Raw genomic sequence first — 24,186 nt, 5'->3', positions numbered from 1 at the left:
TATTCAATTTAGAAACACTTCATGAAACCTCATCCCGCCCGCAGATGAGGTTCCATGAAAAAAGCAAAGGCTGTCTGGGCTCTTTGCCTGCCCCCCCCCCCCAACCACCACCACCACCGCCAACCTTAAAGTTGGACGGGCTGCTCAGTTTATTAGTTAAATTCGTTTTTAAATGGCCTTAACAGGCCTTTGACAGTCTGGCGGGCGCGCAGCCAACTCGGGTGCACGCCCGGCGAACTGAAAATCTAAATGAAGCCCGCCTGACGTCACCGCGTGTCATTTTACGCCACAGCGAGTGGGCCCCGCCCCCGCTCACCAAGCCAAATATTCTGGCCTTGAAGTTGCAGGGGAGGGAACTGTTGGCAAAGGTACTGTTGGCTGCCGCACTGCAAGCTTTATAGGTTGCACATGCTGCAGCCCCAGCACACCAGGGTTGGAAGGGTTGGAAATCTAAGCTGTAATTTTCCAGCCCCCTCCCCCCCTCCCCCAGCCCGGGGTGGGTTCCCTCACGGCAAGGCCGGTGAGCCGTTGAAATCTCCGTTCACATCAGTGAGACCAGAAGATCCCGCTGGGGCGAAGGGCAGGTAAAATCCGGTCCTCGTGCCCAGAAAACATCCAAACAAGTGATGACTACTCCGTCATACTCCTGGCCTGGTCCTTGTGGGTGGTGGAAAACTTTGAGGGGGTCATGAGGTGAGCCACTCATTGTGGAGTACAAAGCTACAGCCTACTCCTGTGGCCGCAGGGCTGATATGATTGAACCAGTTCAGCTTCAGCTCAGTGACAACTCCCGTGATGCTGATGGTAGAGAACTTGGCAATGTTGGTGTGACTGAACATCAAGAGAAAATGGTCTTGGCCCCCTCTTGTTCGAGATGGTCAGTAACTGACCCTTAAACGACACAAAGTCACTTGCCACTTATCACCTCAAGTTTGGCATGGCTGCTTCTTATCAGGCTGGTTCTGAATTTATTTCTACAGCCTGAGACGGTTCGGATGATAAAGTGCAAACTAATAACAAATAGGCATCGCGATTATTAATTTTGAACAATATTTACAAACAGTTGTTACAGAAATTTTTTTTCTGATCTTCCACCTGTAACGATGGATTGATGGAATTCACTCATGCTACCAGCTATAACTACTCCTTTATATATCATAGGTCTCTACAACAAGTAAAAAATTATTTAAAATAATTATTGTAATTCACACGTTTGGACTAAAAATACCATCAAGATTAATCACTAATGGAACCGTTCTCATGAATAGATGCCAGATGGGCAGTTATTGGAGTTGTAGAACTCTTGAGTGTGATCCAAGTGTAAAATATGCTGCAAGATTATTTCTCTGTAAATTCTATTCTTTCCATGTTGACGGCTTGAGCTTAACTTGCAAATTGCATTCAGGGATGCCAACGTTTTAAAGCTGGCCAGCTATAAGTGTTTCCATGAATCATCCATTTGTTACAGGGAGCTCACGTCCAAATAGGTGAAAAAAAAAGCTCTCTTAAGCTTTACTGGGCATAGTTATACATTCTGAGAAACCTCGCCCAGAGTTAATTCGCACTTGGGTGTAAATTTAAGCAGTCAGCTCATGAGATGTGCATGGCATGGGAAGGAAAAAAGTTTGGAACTCCGATTCAGCATTTGGCCCTCTCAGGATGCTGAAAATCAGCCCCAACATTGTCGTTTGATGAGGGATTGTTTCCTTAGTATTATGCGATGGCACAGGAAATATTAATGCATTCTTTGGACATAACCAATCCCAGAGGGGAAAATGATTATTTCAAGATGAACTATTTCACTATAAGTGTGCTGTTACTATTCTTTTTCCTGGATGGACTTACTACTGGAATTTTGTAGGTGGTTTAATTTCATGTTTTTTTTAAAGGAACTGCATTAAATTACAAGAAAAACTGATAATTTCAGTTTTATGAGGGCTGAAAGTTAAAACGATACATGGGAGATTCTGGCAATATAAAGCCAACTTTATAGGATAAAAATGAACAGGAGCCCATTGGAAAATATTCCTGGGGAAAAGAATACCAGAAGACAATAATGGTACATTTTAATCTCAATGCCCCAAGGTATTGTATTCAGCCCTGCAAGTATCCCTCCAAGTCACACACCATCCTGACTTGGAAATATATCACCGTTCCTTCACTGTCGCTGGGTCAAAATCCTGGAACTCCCTCCCTAACAGTACTGTGGGTGTCCCTACACCACATGGACTGCAGCGGTTCAAGAAGGTTGCTCACCACCACCTTCTCAAGGGCAATTAGAGATGAGCAATAAATGCTGGCTTAGCCAACGGCGCCCACACCCCATGAACGAATAAAATCAAAGGACAGAAGATTATTGGAGAGTGCATACCTTGAACTCCCAGAATGCATCCCTGGTGTAGGAAGCTCTGTAGTAGGCGTGCTGATGGTTAAAATGAGCCTCTAACCATAAATATATTGGCTACAGGCGTTAAATATATTTACTAAGATAAAAGCAAAATACTGCGGATGTTGGAAATCTGAAATAAAAACAAAATGCTGGAAAAACCCAGCAGGTCTGACAGCATCTGTGGACAGAAGAACAGAGTTAACGTTTCGAGTCCGTATGACCCTCCTTCAGAACTCCAAAGAAGAGTCATAAGGATTTGAAATGTTAATTAAGTTTCGCTCTCCACAGATGCTGCCAAATCTGCTGGGTTTTTAAAGCATATTCTGTTTTTATTTTATATTTAAATATATTTGCCACTGGTTCAGAGGGGAGGCAGATGACCTACTCCTGAAATTGCTCCAGAACAGCTAGAAGATACACTGAGTGCTTTGCGTATTAATGAATTGAAAGTATACCAGTTGCAATGGGTACTGTGGTTCCTGAACCTTTTGACTATATTACTTTTGAGTTCTGCAAAACCAGGATCTATTTAGTTTAGTTTAAAGGGGGATACAGCTGCACTAAACACCAACTAATGAAGTGATAATAAGTCTAATCTCCGTTACTTCAAAGAAATCTGTCACTGCTATGTTGCTGTCACTTCGTAACCCCAGAATCCCACATTGTCTTTTATGTTTCCGTGAGTACAGCTTGTGCTGTGTTTCCAAAGAGTAGGGACAGATGTTCCCAGAGAGACTGAAACGTTGTCACTTAAATATGCTGCAGAGATGTTTATCTTTGCAGGGACTGGTCTGCAACACATGTACTCGAATCAATTCCAATGCAGTGAAATCTGAAATAAAAACAAACATGCTGGAAATACTCAGCAGGTCAGGCAGCATCTGTGGAGAGACAAGCAGAGTTCTGAACAGTTTGGATGAAAGGTCGTCTCGACCTGAAACGTTAACTCTGTTTCTCTCTCCAAAGATGTCTCGTGACCTGCCGAGTATTTCCAGCAATTTTTTTTTGACATTATTTCAGACTTCTAGCATCCTGAGTGTTTTGTTTTTGCATCGTTGTGGTTGAAATATCATTTGAACTCAGGGGACCCAGGAGAGGATAGTTACATTAGCTCCATATCAGTAAAACTTGGAACAATAAAAAGATTCAGCCAATCTTCTCCTTCCACTGTTCAGTGTATCACTACATTCATGGACATAGCCCTGCAAACTCATCCCCCCCCCACCACCCCACTACTCCCCACCTACCCCTGAGTATATCTCCAGTCCTCCAGTTATGTGAATGAAACACATTTATTAATAATGGTAAAACTCTCAAGTCATCCACCTGAACAATTGTTGTAGTTCCTTTTTAAAGGTACCATTAACCCAGAAATAGTTTTTATATTAGCCTGTTCCATATATCCACTACCCTTTGGGTAAAGCATTGCTTCTGGTGCTTAATCTTGTTTGAGGATTGTGTTTTTGTCAAAATGTGCCCTCTAGTTCTGCAATCACTTTCCAGATATAATTATTTGAGTCAAATTCCTTTCTGCTTGCAAACTGCAGCTACTAATTTGACGCCTCTCTTGGAAATTGGTTTTGTGAGTCTAATGACCGTTGAGCAGATTGCTATGATTGATAGCGTAAGTAATTAATGATAATTATATTACTCAGCATCAGCAAATCTGCTGTTATGTTGGCTTAAAGTGTTGTTATGTCGCTACAGGGTAATCCTGGGTTACAGGGAATGCCTGGAATGAGGGGGAAGCCCGGGATAGCTGTGAGTATCCCAACATTTCTCATTCTTAAACAGGCTTGTCCAACCTTTTCGCGTGAGGGGCCACATTTCAATTTTTTTCTCACTCAAGGGTGGATGAGTAAATTTTGGAAAGATAAGTTTTGGCACATTAAACGAGAATTGCAAAAAAAATGTTGAGCTACGAAGAAAAGAAACAACTTGCTGAGCAAAATAAATTTAATGTCAAAGCAATAAATTGATCATTTAAAAAATGAGTAATTAATAAAGATGACCATTAGAGTGTGAAAGGGTGAGTGTCTACGTCCTGCTCACTCCCAGTCTCAGGGTGCTCACTCACTCACTCTCACCCACTGTGTGAGTGGGAATGAGGGTGAGTGAGAACCGTGAGACTGGGAGTGAGCTAGATTGGCGCGCGCGCATACACACACACATGCTGTCTCACATGCACACGTACACTCTTTCTCTCACACGCACACACACTCTCTCTCACACGCACACACAATCTTTCTCTCACACGCACACACACTCTCTCACACGCACACACAATCTCTTTCTCTCACACGCACACACACTCACACACACACAATCTCTTTCTCTCACATGCACACAGACTCTCTCTCACACACACAGACGCTCTCTCTCTTGCATGCACACACACACTGTCAGACGCGCACACACACTCTCTCACATGCATACACACTCTCACTCTCACTCGCACACACTCTCACGCGCACTCTCACGTGCACTCTCTCAAGCGCACTTTCTCATGCGCACACACTCACGCACACATTCACGTGCAGACTCTCTCATGCGCACACTCTCTCTCACACACACACTCTCTCTCACGCACACACCTTCTCGCACCCTCACACTTTCATGCACACACTCTCTCTCACGCACACACTCTCATGCACAGTCACTCATTCACTTACACATCCCAGGCTCGGGTGGTTTGGAGATTAAAACGCTGAGGAGAGGTTCAGGACAGGCCTCTTTCTCCCCACCCTGTCTAACACTCCAGCTGTCCAGGGTTCCATTGTTGCTGCAACCATGTTGACTCATGTAGGGGGCTTTTTCTCCCCAAGCCTTGGCAGCCAGTCTCTCTCTCTCTCTCACTCTTCCCCACTCCCTGAAAGCCTCTTCTCGTCCCCACCTCATCCCAGCAGACTCACCACCACTGCCGGTGTTCAGACCTCAGGCTGAACAAAGTCACTCACCTTCACACTGTACATTGTTCCTCCAGTTAGAGACAGATCTCTCCTGCATTTGCTGCCGATGGGCTCATTAGTGAGCCTATTAGCAGCAAACACTGGAGAGAAACGGCCAATGATTGAAGGAGCAGCTCGTTGTAGAATCTTCCACTCTGCTTATATTTTACGGGTGGGATAGAGAGGAAGGGCGAGCCGGATTGTGGCCCCTGGACTGCGGGTTGGACAAGCCTGTTCTTACGATACTTTTTACTCCTTATTGGTGCATCTTTAAAAATAGCACAGCTCAGCATCCAAATATCTGCATTTGTTTGATGCATGGAAGATGTTTTATATTTTTCGAATTTAAAATTTCCTAAATATGTATAAAAACATATCCGTAGGTGAATTATTTAGTAATATTTGCGATTGCTGCAGTTTTGGAATGAATGCTCGATGTAACTGCACTATATTTCTGTCTGTGCTATTTTGGAGGTTCATGCCATCATAGCCATTGTTTCTTGCCTGTGTTTTGATTTGCTAGAGGTGTTTGAAGCCATGAAGGATTTAGAGTAAATAAAGAGAAGCTGTTTCCAGTGGCTGAAGGGGCAATAATGAGATTGCACAGATTTAAGGTGCCTGGGAAAAGAAGCAGAGGCGACATGAGGAAACACCTTTTCATGCAACCAGTGACTAGGATTGGGGTGGATACAGATTCAATAGTAGTCTTCAACAGGGTATTGGATAAATACTCAATGAGAAAAAAATTGCAGGAATTCAGAGAAAGAGCAGGAGACTGGGACGAACTGGAGTACTCTTCGAAAGAGCTGGCACAGACTTGATGGGTCAAATGGCCTGCTGTGCTGTAACATTCTATGATTCTATTCTGTTTTCTATTGCACTTGAAGATTTATTCTGAATGGAATATTGTCTCATGTTACTCTTACATTGGTACACCATATATTGCACATGATGGAGTAGGGCAGAGGGTTGTGCAGTAATTAGTCCGGTCATTAAGTCTAGCAGCCCCATAACCAGATTCAAAAAAGAATGTGTTCAATTTCACAAGAAAGGTAACCAGCATGCTTCCCCACCCATGGCTGTGTTCTGCCACCTAGCAAGCACTTAGGAAGGCAAATGGTATGTTGACCTTCATTACAAGGGGATTTGAGTACAGGGGTAAAGATGTCTTGCAGCAATTTTGTAGAGCCTTGGTGAGACTGCACCTGGAGTATTGTGCACAGTTTTGGGCTCCTTATCTAAGGAAGGATGTACTTGCCATAGAGAGAGTCCAACGGAGATTCACCAGACCAATCCTTATGATGGCGGGATTGTGTTATGAGGAGAGATTGAGGAAACTGAGCCTGCATTCTCTGGAGTTTTGAAGAATGAGAAGTGATCTAATTGAAACTTACAGAATTCTTACGGGGTGTGACAGGGTGGATGTGGATAGGATGTTTCCCCTGGCTGGTGAGTCTAGAAGTAGGGGAAACAGTCTCAGAATAAGGGGTAGGCCATTTAAGACTGAGATGAGGAGGAATTTCTTCACTCAGAGGGTGGTGAATCTTTGGAATTCTCCACCTCAGAGGGCTGTGGAAGCTCAATCATTGAGCATGTTCAAGACTGAGATCGATAGATTTCTGGAGACTAATGACATCAATGGATATGGGGATAGGGGGGAAAAATGACATAGAGAAAGATGATCAGCCACGATGTGTTTAAATGGCAGAGCAGGCTTGATGGACTGAATGGCCTATTCTTGCTCCCATTTCCTATGTTCATATTTTCCTATGATACTCAAGCCTAAAAAATAGGCAAAACATGTTACTTATTTAGCCTGAATATGTACAACTAACCTGGGGGTACTTCAAGAGACTATAGTCTAGGTCAATATTCCTTTTCATTTCCAAACACGTGAATTAGGTAACAGTCAACACAAATTTGTTGAAGGCAAATTGTGTCTGAGAAAAATGACTCGGGACTTTGACTAACTAATGAAGGGGTTGGTGAAGATAGTGCAGTTCATGTTGTTTAGGTGAACTTTCAAAAGGCATTTGATGAAGTGGCACCTAAAGACTTGCTAGCAAAATTGAAGCCTATGTGTAAAAAGGGATTAAAAGATCCTGAGAGGTTTTGACAGGGTGGATGCTGAATAAATGGTTCCCTTTATGGGAGACACTAGAACTAGGGGGACACAGTTTAAAAATAAGGGGCCTCCCATTTAAGATGGAGATGAAGAGCTTTTGTTCTCTCTCAGAGGGTCATTACTCTGTGGCATTTCCTTACCCAGAGAACATGAGAGGCTGGGTGAAAGAGTATAGGGGGTAGGCAGGAAAGTAGAGGCCACAGTCAGATCAGCCATGATCTTGTCAAATGGTGGAGCAGGCTCGAGGGCTGAATGGCTTACTCCTGCTCTTAATTCATATGTTCGTATGTGTTTATGTATGTAAGAGCAGCATGTGTACAAGATTGGCTAAGAGACAGGAAGCAGAGAGTAGTGATGAATGGCTGCTTTTCAGATTGGAGGGACCGATGAAATGATGTCCCTTAGCGGTCAGTATTATATATATATGATATATTATATATATATATATATATTCTTGACATGGATTTGGAGTAAGGGGGTTGTTAGGGCCTAATTTCAAAAGTTTGTAGATGGCAGAAAACTTGGCAATGTAGTAAACAGTGATCAAAATAGTAAGATCAGAAGGACATAGACAGACCGGTAAAATAGGCAGACACATGGCTGATGAAATTTAATGCAAAGAAGTGTGAAGTGATGCATTTTGAGGATAAGCAATATTAACTAATTGATGCAATTTTAAACTTGGATTGACCTTGAAGGTTGATATCCACAAATCTTTAATAAAGCTGATAAAAAAAGCATATGGGCTACCTGGTTTTATAAATAAAAGCATAGATTTCAAAAGGAAATGATGCTACACCTTTATGAATGATCGGTTAGCCCTCAGCTGGATTATTGTGAATTGGAAAGCTTCTTGATATGTTATTCGTGTTAATTTTTTTAGGGGGAAATTGGTGAAAAAGGTCCAGTTGGAATACCAGGACCTCCTGGCCTAGAGGTAAGTGTGAGGTTATTTCATTAAGTGTTGAGGTTTGAACTGAGCAAACACAATGTAAATCAGCAGTCAGATTTTTACTTTTGCTCTTTCTAACATTCTCCTCAGAGTATGTTTTCTTCTCCATGGTAGAACTGATATGCATTGCTTTTTAATTCTACAGTATGAGGGTTAGATCCACAATATTAAAAAGTATAAAATAATTGTCATGATATATAAAGTAATGCAACCTCTTTGAAAGCATCCTGGAATGGGAAACTGAAGACAAATGTACGTATCTAAGTCTGTCTTTGATAGTTCAAACTATCTGTTGTAGCACTCTCGCCTCTGAGTCCCAACTCCAGAGACCTGAGCACCTAAGGTAGGCTGACACTTCAGTGCAGGCCTGAGGGAGTGCTGCACTGTTGGAGGTGTCATCCTTCAGGTGTGGCACTAAACTGAGGTGCACTCTGGGCCAACACCCAGCTCACAAACATCAGCAATGTCTATTCACCCCATTGCCATTTGTGTGATATTGCTTTGTGCAAGTTAACTACTGCATTCCCTCCATCACAACTGTTGCTGTACCTTGGAGTCTTGCGAGATTTTGAAATTTTAATGCATTAGTCAAAGGAGGTGAAATTCATGGTGGGAATGCAAACCATGTTGAATCAGACCTGCTGCTTGTTATATGTCACGCAATATTCCGTTCCATTGACACATGAAATACTGTCCACTTTGTATCCATGCCCAGGTTGAATTTCACCTCCAAAATGTTCAGTTTTTAGCTAATGATGTTACCAGCCACTCTTAGCAGAAGCTAAAAAAGCAAGGAAATTATGCTACACCTTTATAAATCAACTTTGTCTGACTTTCCAAGGGAATTGTTCTTGTGTTTGATTTTTTGCATCATTCTCAGGATCTGGGCATCACTAGCAAGCCTGGCATTTAGTGTTTTTTTAAACTCTTTTACGGGATGTGGGTGTCACTGGCTAGGCCAACATTTATTGCCTATCCCTAGTTGCCCTTGAGAAAGTGGTGGTGAGCCGCCTTCTTGAACTGCTACAGTCCATGTGGTGTAGCTAAACCCACAGCGCTGTTAGGAAGGGAGTTCCAGGATTTTGACTCAGTGACACTGAAGGAACGGCGATATATTTCCAAATCAGGATGGTGAGTGACTTGGAGGGGAACTTCCAGTTGGTGGTGTTCCCATGTATCTGCTGCCCTTGTCCTTCTAGGTGGTAGAGGTCCTGGGTTTTGAAGATCATGGTGAAGGAACCTTGGTGATTTGTTGCAGTGCATCTTATAGATAGCACACGCTGCTGCCATTGTGCGTCGGTGGTAGAGGGGTGAATATTTAAGGTGGTCGATGGGGTGCCAGTCAAGTGGGCTGCTTTGTCCTGGGTGGTGTTTAGATTCTTGAGTGTTGTTGTTCATCCCTAGTTGCCCTGGTGGTGGTGATCTGTTGCAGTTCAAAAGATGCCTCCACAGTGCTGTTGGGTAGTGAGCTCCAGGATTTTAATTCAGGGATAATGAACAAACAGTGATACATTTCCAAGTCAGGATGGTGTGAGATTTGGAGGGCAACTTGCAAATGATGTTTTCCCATGTGCCTGCTGCTCTTGTCTTAAGGTTGCAGGCTTAGGTGCAGCTGAAGAAGTCTCTCCCTTCACAATATCTGCTGTACATTTATGTAGCTCATGCAGTCAGTTTTTGGTCAAATGATGATCCCCCAGGATGTTGATGGTGGGGAAGTCAGTAATGTCACAGATGTTAAAGAGGGATCGTTCTGCTCTTTCTTGGTGAAATTGTTCATTGTTTGATAGATGTGCACGGTGTGAATGTTGCTTCCCATTTACGAGCCCAAGCCTGGATGTTGTCCAACTCCTGCCTCATTCAGGTACGGACTGCTTCATTATCAAATTGGTCTGCATCCACTTTTTCTTAATCGCCTTCCTAATCAGAACTTGCGGAGGTGAAAGATGAGGAAAACAACTGAGCAGTGGAAAATGGAAATTAAGTGATGTCAGATTAAGTAAGAATCAGGAAGCAAACATGTTTAACAAAAACAGAAACAGAAATACCTGGAAAAACTCAGCAGGTCTGGCAGCATCGGCGGAGGAGAGCACAGTTGACGTTTCGAGTCCTCGTGACCCTTCAAAAATGTATAACCTGCAATTGCCGACAAACAAGGAAATGACAGGTTGGGTTAATCGTTTGCAATGTGTTTTCAGACAGCTGCTCCCCCTACTGGAATGTATCCAGCTGCTGAACTGTAAAAAGAGAACAAAATTTCAAATGCACAGTAATCAAATGCAGTTTTACCCCCAATGAAAAATCCATTAGAATCTTCATTAGTAGCAAAATTAAATACTAACTGTTGAATATATTGTGGGTGCAGGAGGAGGCCATTCAGCCCCTTGAGTCTTTTCCACCATTCAGTTAGAACATGGTGGATTTGCACATCAACTCCATTTACCTGTCTCTGCTCTATATCCCTTGATAGCCTTCCCTATCAAAAATCTAACTGTCAAGGTTTTTGAAAGTTCCAGTTGACCGAGCATCCACGGCCTGCTCAGCGATCAAGTTCCAAAGTTTCTCCACCCTTTGTATGAAAAAGTGCTTCCTAATTCTACTCATGAATAGTCTGGCTCTAATTTTAAGTTCTTGTTCTGGATTTGCCCCCAACAGAGAAAATAGATTCTCTTTATTCTCCCTATTGAATCTCTTTATCATCTTGGACGTCTGGATTAGGTCAACACTTGACCTTGTATTTTCAAAAGACTGCAAGCGAAGTTTAACCCTCTCGGCCCTGGTAAGTTTGTACAGTTTAACCTCTAGGCCCTGGTAAATTTGCACTCCTCGAAAACCAGCATATCCTTCCCGAGGCACCAAGTGCTGAACTCCATAGAAACATGGAAAATCAGAGCAGGAGTAGGTCATTCAGCTCTTCGAGCCTGCTCCTCCATTCAATACAATCATGGCTGATCCTCTATCTCCCCATATCCCTTGATGCCTTTGGAGTCTAGATAGGATCTGACCACGCTTCTTAACAACTGAAGCAGCACTTCCTCCCTTTCCATTCCACACATGTTCTAACCATTATAGTGTCAGCTGTGGCTCATTTGGAAGCACAAGCACTGCTGAATCACAAGTTTCTGAGCTCAAGTCCCAATCCAGGGCTTGAACTCAAAAATCAAGGCTGATACTCCAGGGCAGTACTGAGGAAACTGTCAGAGGTGCTATTTTTCAGATGAGACATTAAGCTGAGGCCTCATCTGCCTGCTTGAGTGGATGTTAAAGATCCCATGATACTACCTCATAGAAGAGCAAGGGAGTTACCCCTTGTCTCCTGGCCAATCTTTATCCATCAATACTACAAAAACAGATTATCTGATCATTATCACATTGCTGTTTATGGGAGCTTTCTGCTCACGAATTGGCTGCTATATTACCACACTGATTACACTTCAAAAGTATTCCATTAGCTGTAAAGCACTTTGAGATATCCGGTGGTTGTGAAAAGTGCTATATAAATGCAAGTCTTTCTTTTTCTTTTCTTTCATTTTGATCAGTTGGATGTTGAATATTTCTCATAATTCGTGGAAATAGATGCAGGTCATGTGTTATGGAGCAGAAATTTAAATACAACTTTTAAAATCCACTTTTGTTTGCAAGTGGCTTTGCTGATTCAACAGCTATCCTGCCATTTTCACTACATTTTATGCACCAGTCACCAATCATGCACATGTTTAAGGGCATCAGTTTTTCTAGGACTGTGGTTAATCAGGGCAATTACATTTATAAAGAAAACCAACATTCTTGTCAAAGAATTAAAGGATTGCTTATATGGCACCATGATGATTTATATTCAAGTAAACAACTGCGAGCACACAAGACCCATCGGACCACCATTGCAAATAATGGAAAACTCACAAGCACACTGTGCAGTCACAAACAGCAATAACTGTACAAACACACGCTATGCTCAGCACAAACAGCAGCCATTACGCAAATACACAGCATAATGTCAAGCAACAATGGACGTGGAGTCAGGAGAGACCAGGATAGCCACACACAAATGGTAGCAGCTATACCACACAGCATAGTCATGAGAAACAGCAATGATTCTTTCGATGAAGGGAAGATACTAAAAATGTGTGCAATTTTGTAAAGTACACAAAAAAAACGTACGATCCTAACACCTCAATCACTCCAGGATATGTTTTAAAAATGCAGCTAATCTGTTGAAAGAGTTAACTGAAATATGGGATATAGCATCATTTGCTGTTGAGGAGTGGAATGTAAAACAGATGTAATAAGCTTGTTTCTAAGCAATTTTAACATCCATCATGCCAACCCTCTTTGTTGTGTGCATCCTTCATTATGTTATAATTCAACTGGACAGAAGGAGAGGGAGAGACTGAATCTGACCCCTGAGCAAAAGATTTAAATCTCATGTAGTGTTTAAATTGGATAATTGTTTCCTGAATACCTCCAACTTCAGTTGCTGTAGAAACGACCATGTTTATGTTGTGTAGTTATTTCCACAGTAGTGACACCCTATTTATATGTTATAATGGTTCCGCGGTAATTGTTTTAAAGTGATTGTTTATTACAGACTGAGAAAAGCTTGTGCACTCCATTGGGAGAAAGCTACTTGGCCGGACCCCGAACGAGCAAATATCAGTGGCTCATGGGCTCAAACTACTAGTTGCAAAAATATCTGACCGTCTGTGAAAGCCATACGCTTTGAGCTTGTTTTGCATCCGGAGGTGCAAGCCAGTTCACCCGTTCTGTTAAAGTGCATGAAGCATATGTTACAGGCTTCTCCATACTGTCTTCCATTATGTGAGATAACACTACACCTAACCCCTGCGGTGAGGCACCGCAAGCTAAAGCCAATTGTTTCTTGGGATCATTGTGGGTAAAATAGCATTACTAGTCAGCACTTTCTTCACTTCTTCAAATGCTTTCTGACATTCCGCAGACCACTCCCAAACTATTCCATCGTTGAGCGGTTGATACAGTGGAGTGAATGTATTAGCTAAATCAGGGATGAACTTAGAACATTCATAGGGATTGTTGTGTATTATTCTAAGTTCTTCTCTGTTCTCTGGTGTCTTTGTTTTCAAAATTCCCTCAACCTTCTCCTGCATTGGGTGGATATCTTCACCATCTATTCGATGACCCAGATATGTTACACATGACACCATGAAGCAATACTTGTGCTTTTTAGCTTTGATACCATGATCTAGAAGTCAATCTAGGGCTTCATTCAACCTTGCAATGTGCTCTCCCTCTGTCTTACTGCTAATTAGAATGTCATCGAAGAGGCAGCACACTCCTTTCATCCCACTCAGTGCTTGATGCATGACGCTCTGGAACACTGGTACAGTAGACAGACTAAATGGTAACCTTTCGTAATGATACAACCCTTTGTCTGTATGAATGGTGAGCAGCTCCTTGCTCTTGTCAGTCAATTCTAATTGCAAATATGTATATGACTAATCTATCTTACTGAACACCTTTCCATTGGCTAAATTAGAAAACAAATCTTCACTGGTAGGCAGTGAGTAAGCATCAGCTTATTTACCGTTTGTTTATAAGCTTCACAAATCCAAACAGGCCCATTTGCTTTTGGAATGACTACATTGGGTGAAGCCCATTTACTGCTCTTCACCTTCTTACCAGCCCCTGTTCTTTCTAATCTATTCAGCTCTTGATTTACAGCTTCTAACTTTACATAAGGCACTAGTCTAGCCACGCAAAATGTTGGCTGTACGTTGTCCTTTATCTTGACTTCAGCCTTGTGAGGCCTAATTTTATCATTTGGTCCTCCTTGCTCAAAGACCACTTTGTGCTCTCTTAGTACTTCCTCAATGGCAGATGTACTTAACTGATCCCTGCTGTATATAAATCTGCCCTGTTTAACCATATTTTCTTAAACCAATCTCTCCCCTTTAGGGAGACTTTGTTCCCTCCTATGGCAAGTAATAGGATACATCATCCTATTCCACTTTAACATTAACTTCACATAACAATGGAATACTGTTATTGGAATAACTAGTCAGTTTCATGTCAGCTTTCCATAAGGGAATGTGACTTAGAGATTTCTTGTGCTCTCCTTCTGAGATAAGGGACACTGCTGCAGCAGTTTCAATGATGAAATTAAGTTGTGAATCTCCAACTTGCATTTTTACTGTGCAATCTTCAGCCCTATTACTATCTTCTTCCATGTGCTATTTTTCTTGCTGTCAGACTAAGTATAATTCTTGATCCTCCTGTTCGATAACATCAACTTCTGCTTCAATGTCTATCATATGTGCATTCAAAGATTTCCAGGCTCCTGAACTAGCCTCAGATCTACCACAGCCTCAGCCTGGTGCATGGTGGCAATCTGAAGCATGACTGTTTCCTCTACTCCAGCATGCTGCCTTGATATGATCAAATTTCCCAAAGGCATCGCACTTTAACTGGAAAAAGGATAATTAGCTGATGGTGGCTACCATGGCAACGGTAATATCTAAATTTATGATTCTGATACTGTGAACTCGGCTGTCGTGGCCTGGATTGTGCTGAAATCTGGTGGATCTTACATGTCAGCGCAGGAAAAGAACTCCCTTGCAACCTGCAACTATTTCTTTCTGCCATTTTGGCTGTGGCCCCAATGCAGATCTCCTTCCAGGTCAGCTTATTGCCTTTGTTGAAAAGCTTGGCCTGGATTTTTTTGTTCTTTAAGCATCCTACGAATTGTCTCTAAGGTCAATTTCTAAGTTTGCGTCATACCCACAATGATGAGAGAGTTTCTTTAATTCAAGAATGTAATCTGCAACAGTCTCACTTGGCAACTGATTCCTTTCGCAGAATGCAGCTCTTGTCATGCTATAATATGAGTCTAGAATCTCATTCATTTCAGAATAGCCCATAGCACTGGGGTCTCACGGGCAACTCTAGTTAGTCACCGTCTCAAAAGAATCTGTCCCCATCATAGTGAAGAAAATTTATCCTCATCTTCTATTTTATTTGCTTTAGTTTTAGCCAAATGTCTAACCTTGGTTCATACTGACACCAGCCCCCTTTGTTAGTGCTGAGTCCCCCATTGTCCTCAAATATGCCTTCAGTGCTACGTTTTCAATTATGTACCATGCTGACTCACTGCGTACCTGAACATGATGTGCATGTGGAACAATCTTTCAACTCGCTCAAACGTCCTCAAAATCAACTTTAGGAGTTCCAAAAAAAAAGGCGCAATGTTCTTCAGTCCTTAATTTCTCAGATGAAATGTAAAAGAAAATTGCATCCCATCCTTGTGGCCATTTTTCTGTTGTGCATTGCACGGAGAGAAGGTTAACATGTGGACTCACTGTAAGCAGCTATTATTGAACTTACTTTATTTACACCTCAGCAAAATAACAGAAGGGGCAGCAGAGAGGGCCGCTCCACAATATTACACAGTTCCTTCACTATCGTTGGGTCAAAAGCCTGGAACTCCCTCCCTAGCAGCCCTGTGAGTGAACCTACATCAGATGGACTACATCTGTTCGAGACGGTGGCTCACCACCACATTCTCGACAGCAATTAGAGGCGAGATTTTCCAGTCCCGCAGGAAATTCCCGCCCGAAGCCAAAGGACCTTCTGCTGGTCCGTCAAATTTCCCATCCCGCCCATGATGACGGGAGAATCCTGGTGTCGGGATGGGCGATAAACGTTGACTTTGCTCACATCCCACAAACAAGTGAGAAAAAGCACAAAGCTAATGCACGCAGAACGGATCAATGTATTTAAAGATTGAGCTAATTGCTTTAGCTGACATTTGCACATTTGCCAGTCCCAGTGAATTGTATCATTTAACCAGCTGGGGTTTGGTATAATGCAGATCTCTTAGAGGCACCAATAGTCTAAGTACATATCAGGTGTACACTGATGCCACATATAACGGTGTATGAAAAAACCTGCATTTGCATCATGCCTTTAACATAGCAAAACATCCCAAGATGCTTCACAAAAACATTATCAGATAAAATTTAACACTGAGATATATAAAGGGGTATTAGGACAGATGTTCAAAAGCTTGGTCAACAGGGTAGGTTTTAAGGCACGAATTCAGGAAAGAGAGAGATTGGTGGATAGATTTAAGGAAGGAATTCCAGAGCTTACCAATGGCGTGACTGCCAATGGCAGAGAGAAGAAAACCAGGGATGTGCAGGAGGCCACAACAGGAGCGCAGAGATCTCAGCGGGTTGTAAGGTTGGAGGAGGTTACCCAGATGGGGAAGAACAAGACCATGGAGGGACTTGAACACACGGATAAGAATTTTAAAATCGAGACACTGCCGACTGGGAGCCAATGTAGAATAATAATAGAATAATAAAGGACTGACATTTTTGTACTCTAAATAAAAATTAGGTCAGTTTTTGGTCTGCCTTATTCTGTTTGATGTTTATGTTGGATTTGAACTGGTAGCAGCTGTTTCTGCAAGTCTCTTGTTCTGTAAATAATGTGATTTAATAAGGCACTGATTCAGTTAGCAGTGATACAGCAACCCAGCTCCTCCATTCCATTCAGGACTAAACTTTTACATAAAAATTAATACAAGATGACAATATTCCCATGAGTGCAAGAGAAAAAAGGAGTTCCCGATAGGTTTTAATAAAAATGTTCTACAGATATGGTTTGACAAGCTGACATAAAAGTAATTAAATGATTTTGTAAGCACATTGTTTGAAGTTTTGCTTTTCTTCTGCACTCCCCAACATTCATAGATATTTAACTCTTTAAGTGTGGACATTTTTTTTATAACCGCAAAAAAAATCATCTTGTAAAAACAGAAAGGACAGATCACAGAGCATATGATTGCGTTAAGTGAAGCAGGTTTAAGGGCCAAAAAGCAATAGACAGATTTTTGATCTACAAGAGTTATGGAGGAATAGGCAGGGAAATGGAGTTAAGATCAGCCATGATCTTATTGAATAGCATAGCAGGCTCGAGGGGCCAAATGGCCCACTCCTGCTCCTATTTCTTATGTTCTTATGTAGCAGTGCACAAACTGGATAATAATGGGTTCCCCAACAGAAACTTCTAACATGCTGCACACTGATTGTGAGGGCTTGTGTGTTGTTCAGCTCTGGAAACAGAATGGTTTAACGTAACTAAAACATTCGTGTTGATTTTTGGGTTCACCTTATCCAGTCGTTCTATTGTAGGATGTTCCTAGAAATTGGACATTTGATCATTACAGACTCTCATGTCATGTTGTCTGATGCTTCAGGACGTTGAGCGCGAGCTTGCCAATTCTAAGTACACCAACTATATCCATATGTGTAACAGGGTTAGCATCATACTTGATGAACTGGCAAAGTAATAGCTGGAATTAAGCCCTTACTGGCTTTCAAATTACATATGACTAAGCAACTGTATTAGGTTTTTAGTTTTACTTTGTAGCTCAAAGTTCTTTCTCATTTGGGCAACGCTTTTTTTTTTATACTGCAGTAAAGTAGCCCACATGCGGTTGTTATCTGCACCGGCAGTTGCATTGCTTCAGTCTGTGTTAGCTTAATCCATGTGGAAGGGAAGAAGTTTCAGGAACCATGCCAGATGAGTGAATTTAATTTGGAACTGGAGCTGGGCTCCAAGGATTATACTTCGGTGACTTGGGGCCAATTCAGCAATCCCTTTCTTCAGTCCAAGCAACATTTTAGTTGGCTCCAAAACAAGACTGCACAGATCCAGATTGTTCATCCGAATAATGTGAAAAAAGTTAAGTCTAATCGTGATGTTAACAATAAAGAGGTTCGACGGTGAAGCAAGAGTAATAACAGATGTAAAGTTTGACAAAATGATATCCCCGATATAATTGAAAAATTGCACTTTTGGCATTTTAGGCAGGATTTTGCTTATTGGGCCTGGAGCCTGATGTTGGATTCCAATGTGGGTCCCAACCCCACGCTGTGTCGGGAGCAGTCACCCGGCAGTGGTTTTCTCTGAAATTGGCTAATCAGTGGCCGGAGGGTGAGCTCGTTGTCCCATTAAGGATGGCGGAGCAGCCATCCGATCGAAGGCCATCCAGCTCGGAAGGAGAGTTGCAGCCTGGCATTGTAGGTCAGGGAGAGGGAGGGCACCGCCACCTTGAGATGCCTCCTCAGCAATTTTGAAGCATTTTGATTAAAAATTCCCTACAGCTGCCGGGCCGCCATTGTGGAGGGGAGTCCCTCCAACCTGGGGCCGCCGCTGAGGCCAGGCGGATGGGGAGGGCCTCAAAGCCTGCCTGGAGTGCTGGTCCCAGCCTGCCACCAGGAGGCCGCCTCTTGGCAGTTGGCCTAGTCCCTGATGCCTCAGGGGCCCTGTAGGTTGACTGAAGGCCTCTGATAATTGGCCAAAAACTACATTAATTGGCTTCCTGCCACTTGCAGGTGAATAGCCATTCCACCTGCATTCTCAGCTCTGAGAAAATGGTCCAGGGGCAGGAATGATACTGAGGAACCAGCATGCCTGCTGGTCACGCAAACTGACGCACGCACCCACCTCCATTCTCATACTCGTAAGGGGCAAAAATGACATTCCTTACGTTCCATTTGGCGGCGACAAATTTTGTGTTCACCGAGCTGAGGGATGCCCATGCCATCCCACCCAATTTTATACCACCCGACTCCCCTGACCCCCCCCCCGCCCCCCCGGCATCCCAGCCCACCTCCTGGGGGCGATGAAAACCTTCTGCACTTTGGCACCTGTTGTCATTGCTGAACACATTCGGGTATGGCGCAGCATAGTTTGTGGCTCAGCAAAGCTTGCTTCCTGCTGCTTCAGAAAGGTGCGCTGGTTGACAGCTTCAGTCAAGCATTCCCAGTGTAAGAGCAGAGCTGCCCGCAACCCCTACCTTGGTGGCACCTCCAAGTGAGCTGTCCAGCTTAATGACAAATTATTCAGTGCCCACTAGAAATCAGATTGAAGTCAGCCCATTAATTTCACACCAAATCGATGGAGCTGTGAGTGAGACAGATCAGTTGGATAACTTTGGACAGAATCCCAGATATGAAAGGACAGTTTTCTCATTCACTGTGTGAGTGAGCTTGCTGGTTCGTATTTCTAAACCAGCTATCTTGGTGCAGCAGGGGACAGAACTGATAAAATTATATACGTCATTAAACCACCATTTTTCCTAGCATCAGTGGTTTTTCAGTAACTTTGTGCTAAACCGTGAAATATTTGCTGATTATCCTGTTTCTTGGAAATAAAATGCAAATGATTTCTCATTAAGTATTCAACGGCTATGTCACACTTGCTAATCATTCGGCGTGCCATCACACATCAACACATCAACTTGGGCTGTAACAGGAGTTGCCAAAAAGCAATCCTGTACAACTACATGGCATTCACACTGTATTTTAAATAAGTTAGCAGATGCCAAGGAGTGATTTCAAGGCTGCAATCTAATCCCTGGGGTAGAATTTCCTCCCGTCGAGGGGGTTGTGCGGACGCGGGCATAGACCTGATCGGCGCCCCTGATGGGGTCAGCGCCGCCATTTTAAGGCCTGCCCAGCGTGACCCACACCCGGAAGCACTGAGCGCTCCCTGTGTGGGCAGTGGGGTGGGGGGAGGGGGGTGGGGTCCCTGAGTTGGGGCCTGAGCCGCCTCAGGGAGATTAGTTTAAGTTCCTAAAATTTTAATGAAGAAAAACAAATTAAGATGTCCCCTCATGTGACAGTGTCATGTGAGCTGGGACATGTCAATGAACTTTAATTTAAAAATTTATTTAATTTATAAACCCTTCATGACACCTCATCCCGCCCAAGGATGAGGTGCCATGATAAATGCGAAGGCCGTCTGGGCTCTTCGCCTGCCAACCCACCCCCCCACCCCCCACTGCCAACCTTAAAGTTGGGTGGGCAGCTTTCTCAATAGGGTTAATTAGTTAACTAATGGCCTTAACAGGCCTTTCTTTGACAGTTCGGCCTTAACAGGCCTTTGTGACACCCGACTTGGCTGCGTGCCCTCCAAACTGAAAATCTAAGTGACGCGCAGTGAGGTCAGGACATACGCCCGACATCGCCCTGCGTAACTTTACGCCTCGGTGAGCGGGCCCAGCCCCCGCTCACTGAGCCGAAGAATCAGCCCCTTGTGTTTCACTGTCGCAATTTATGACATTTTGAGAACAAGTCATTCAGATTACTGCCTTGGAAGCACTGAGAGTAGCTTTTATTCTAGCCAGGAATGTGGGTGTCTCTGGCTAGGCCAGCATTTATTGCCCATTCCTAATTGCCCTTGAGAAGGTGGTGGTGAGCTGCCTTCTTGAACCGCTGCAGTCCATGTGATGTAGGTACACCCACAGTGCTGATAGCGAGGAAGTTCCACGATTTTGACCCCGCGACAGTGAAGGTACGGTGATATATTTCCAAGTCAGAATGGTGTTTGACTTGGAGGGGAACTTGCAGGTGGTGGTATTCCCATCTATCTGCTGTCCTTGTCCTTCTAGGTGGTTGAGATTGTGGGTTTGGAAGGTGCTGTTGAAGTAACCTTGCTGAGATGCTGCAGTGCATCTTGTAGATGGTACACACTGCTGCTACTGTGTGTCAGTGGTGGAGGAGTGAATGTTGAAGGTGATGGGTGAGGTGCCAATCAAACAGGCTGCTTTGTCCTGGATGGTGTTGAGCATCTTGAGTGTTGTGGGAGCTGCACTCATCTGGGCAAGTGGAGAGTATTCCATCAAACTCCTGACTTGTCCCTTGTAGATGATGGACAGGCTTTGGGAGTCAGGAGATGAGTTACTCTCCACAGAATCCCCATTCTGACCTGCTCTTGCAGCCACAGTATTTATATGGCTGGTCCAGTTCAGTTTCTGGTTAATGGTTATCTCCAGGATGCTGATAGTGGGGGATTCAGTGATGGTAATGCCATTGAACATCAAGGGAAGATGGTTAGATTCTCTGTTATTGGAGATGGTCCTTGCTTGGCACTTGTGTGGCATGAATATTACTTGCCACTTATCAGTCCATGCCTGAATATAAATGAGGTCTTGCTGCATATGGGCACAGACTGCTTCAGTATCTGAGGAGTCGGCAATCATCTGCAAACGTCCCCAATTCTGAACTTATGATTGAAGTAAGGTCATTGATGAAGCAGCTGAAGATGGTTGGGCCGAGGACACCACCCTGAAGATCTCCTGCAGTGATGTCCTGGGACTGATGCAATTGAACTCCAACAACCACAACCATCTTTCTTTGTGCTAGGTATAACTCCAACCTCTCAATCCACAATGAGCCCAACCTGACATTCAGCGGGAGTGGCTGCCACTTAAATTGGTTTCTGTTGGTTGGAGCATATCATCGATATGCTAAGCCAGGCTTCCTCACCTTAGGTTTCAGAAAATTTATGTGAAGCGTTCCAGGTATCAGGGACTTTAGTTACCTGACTAGGTTAGAGAAGCTGGGGCTGTTCTCCTTCATAAAGAGAAGATAGAGAGGAGATTTGATCGAGGTGTTCAAAATCATGAGGGTTTTGGACCGAGTCAACAGGGAGAAACTGTTCCCATTAGTGAAAGAATTGAGAAGCAGAGGTCACTGATTTAAGGTGGTTAGCAAAAGAAGCAATGAAAAAAGTGTTTTTTGTCACTATAAGTGATTAGAACCTGGAATGCATTGCCCAAGAGGGTGGTGGGGGCAGATTTAATTATGACTTTCAAATGAGAATTGGATAATTATCTGAAGAGAAAAAATTGTAGGGCTGCAGGGAAAAAGCAGGGGGTGGAGCTAGCTGAGTTGCTGTTGCAGAGAGCTGGCATGGACACGATGGGCTGAACAGTCTCCTTCGGGGCTGTAACCATGCCATGATTCTATGAGGCACACCCTGGAATGGCCAATGGAAATCATGAAGAAGTAAAATTGAATGAACCCAGAAAGATCATTATCCAGCAATAGATAAACAAAACGATAAAAAGGGATTTGCTGTATTGCCTAGGAAATAGCAAAAACTGATCAGATGAGTAGCGTCAGAGAGGGGAGATATCAGATGTAATACTGTCATACTGTCTTCACCCAGGATCTGAGTCCAATTCTTAACCTTTTGTCTCTACTCCTTCCACCACCAAAGAAGTTGTTTAAAAAAATGTCAATTCTGGAAATATTTCCCCAAGGACAGGCGTGTAATGCAGAGGCAAACAGTAGGATGTGGAAGCTGTTCAGATGGCAGCAACCAGAACTCTTGCTCCCAGCTGAACACCCTGATTCATATTCTATTAAACATCCCTTATAAGCTTATGTATGTATTGTTACAACATGCACAAGAATTTAATTGTGAATTCTATTTGTAATGAAGTAATGTTCTTACAGTTAAACTCAGAGACAATTTTTGTAATCAGATGCTTCCTGAAGTTACTTTACAGTCAGTTTTATTTTTAACACTTTGGTTTACAATTATTAGACAAAATTAGGCAAATTGCTATTTTTTTAAGTAGAAACCTTTTATTGATGCTGCAATCTTTGTCACTTTGGTGTCCCATCCCCATAAAATTGGGATTAAAATGACTTTTAAACAGTACCTGACAAAGATGAGTCATGACACAAGCTGCCTGGAGACAAACTGGAATTTTTATACGTCCAAACCCAATTTATCAAAATTTAGCTTTGACCCATTTATGATCAGACTAAAAGTTAATTTAAGTATTTTTTTTTGTGGCAAATTTCTTACATGGTTTCAAATTTATACTTATTTGTCCGTCCTTTATGTTTACCTCACCTGTCTTTCTTTCCATACTCCGCAATTTGTCTCCAGATCCCACCCTCCGATCCGCAATTAAGGCCAGGATTTTACGGCCCCCACTACAGCCTGCCTCTCCCCCGCCCAGCAGATGTGGCGAGCCATTTAAATCTCCATTCCACTCGGCAGGACCGTAATATCCCGCTGGGTGGGAGGGGCCATAAGATCCTTGGCCTAAATCTTGGACAGCCGCAAACATGATTGTTAACATTCTAGGAGCTTATGAGAAAACGAATTATCTTGAGAATCTGTGGCTTTGCAAAATTCTGACATCTCAGACAATTTCCTTCTACTGATAGAGAAGCAGAGGTGGGGCATCCCCTTCTACACCCTTGTGCATCTCCAAACAACAATCTGTTGAAATAACATAACTGTATGCCTTACAAAGATGTAAAAGATCTTCTGGGGGAAAGAACTCACTGGTAAATTGTAAAGGACTGGTGCAATGTGTTTTTGGACACACTTGTATAGTTAATTGAGATATCAAAGTTCAACTTACTAATCTTACCAACCAAACAAAAGCCATCAAAATTGATTCACAATGATTGGGCAACAACTAGGCTCTAACAAAATAATAATCACAACTAAAGGAATGTGTATGTCCATTAAATATGAACATATAGTATGTTAGGCGTAACCTCTATTTTGAGAAGTACTGGTGACTAAATTGAAACTGAGAATTGTCTGCATGCAAATAGAGTTGTTCAACTTAATGAATCAAACAAAAGAGGTTGGAGGGCAAAAGGCTGAGCAATGGGTAGGACAATATATGAGTGTTAGAAGTGTGTTTTCAACATATCTAGTTGCTGTTGACAATGTAGCTGTTTAGCTTGGCTCTCATTCATTGTTACGGCTAGACTTGACTATTCCAACGTACTCCTGGCTAATCTCCTACATTCTACCCTCCATCAACTTCGGGTCATCTAAAATTTTGCTGGCCCTGTCTTAACGCGCAGCAAATCCCGTTCTCCTATCACCCCTGTGCTCACTGACCTGCATTGACCCCTGGTCAAGCAACCTCTTAATTTTAAAATTCATATCCTTGTTTTTAAGTCCTTCC

General features: G+C 43.0%; 1 protein-coding gene across 2 annotated transcripts in view; it reads left to right on the top strand.

Moving 5' to 3' along the window:
• The window catches only part of col27a1b (collagen, type XXVII, alpha 1b), a 598,999-nt gene that overhangs the window by 291,377 nt on the left and 283,436 nt on the right, over positions 1-24,186 (top strand). For both annotated transcript variants that reach the window (XM_041193458.1, XM_041193459.1), the window contains exons 18-19: positions 4,097-4,150; positions 8,346-8,399. In XM_041193458.1, the coding sequence (XP_041049392.1) occupies positions 4,097-4,150; positions 8,346-8,399 (108 nt within the window). The remainder of the gene's footprint in view (positions 1-4,096; positions 4,151-8,345; positions 8,400-24,186) is intronic.

This window comes from Carcharodon carcharias, chromosome 8, assembly GCF_017639515.1.
Source record: "Carcharodon carcharias isolate sCarCar2 chromosome 8, sCarCar2.pri, whole genome shotgun sequence".
NCBI lineage: Eukaryota > Metazoa > Chordata > Chondrichthyes > Lamniformes > Lamnidae > Carcharodon > Carcharodon carcharias.
Note: the sequence above shows the minus strand (reverse complement) of the source record. Positions and strands in the feature narration are given on the sequence as shown.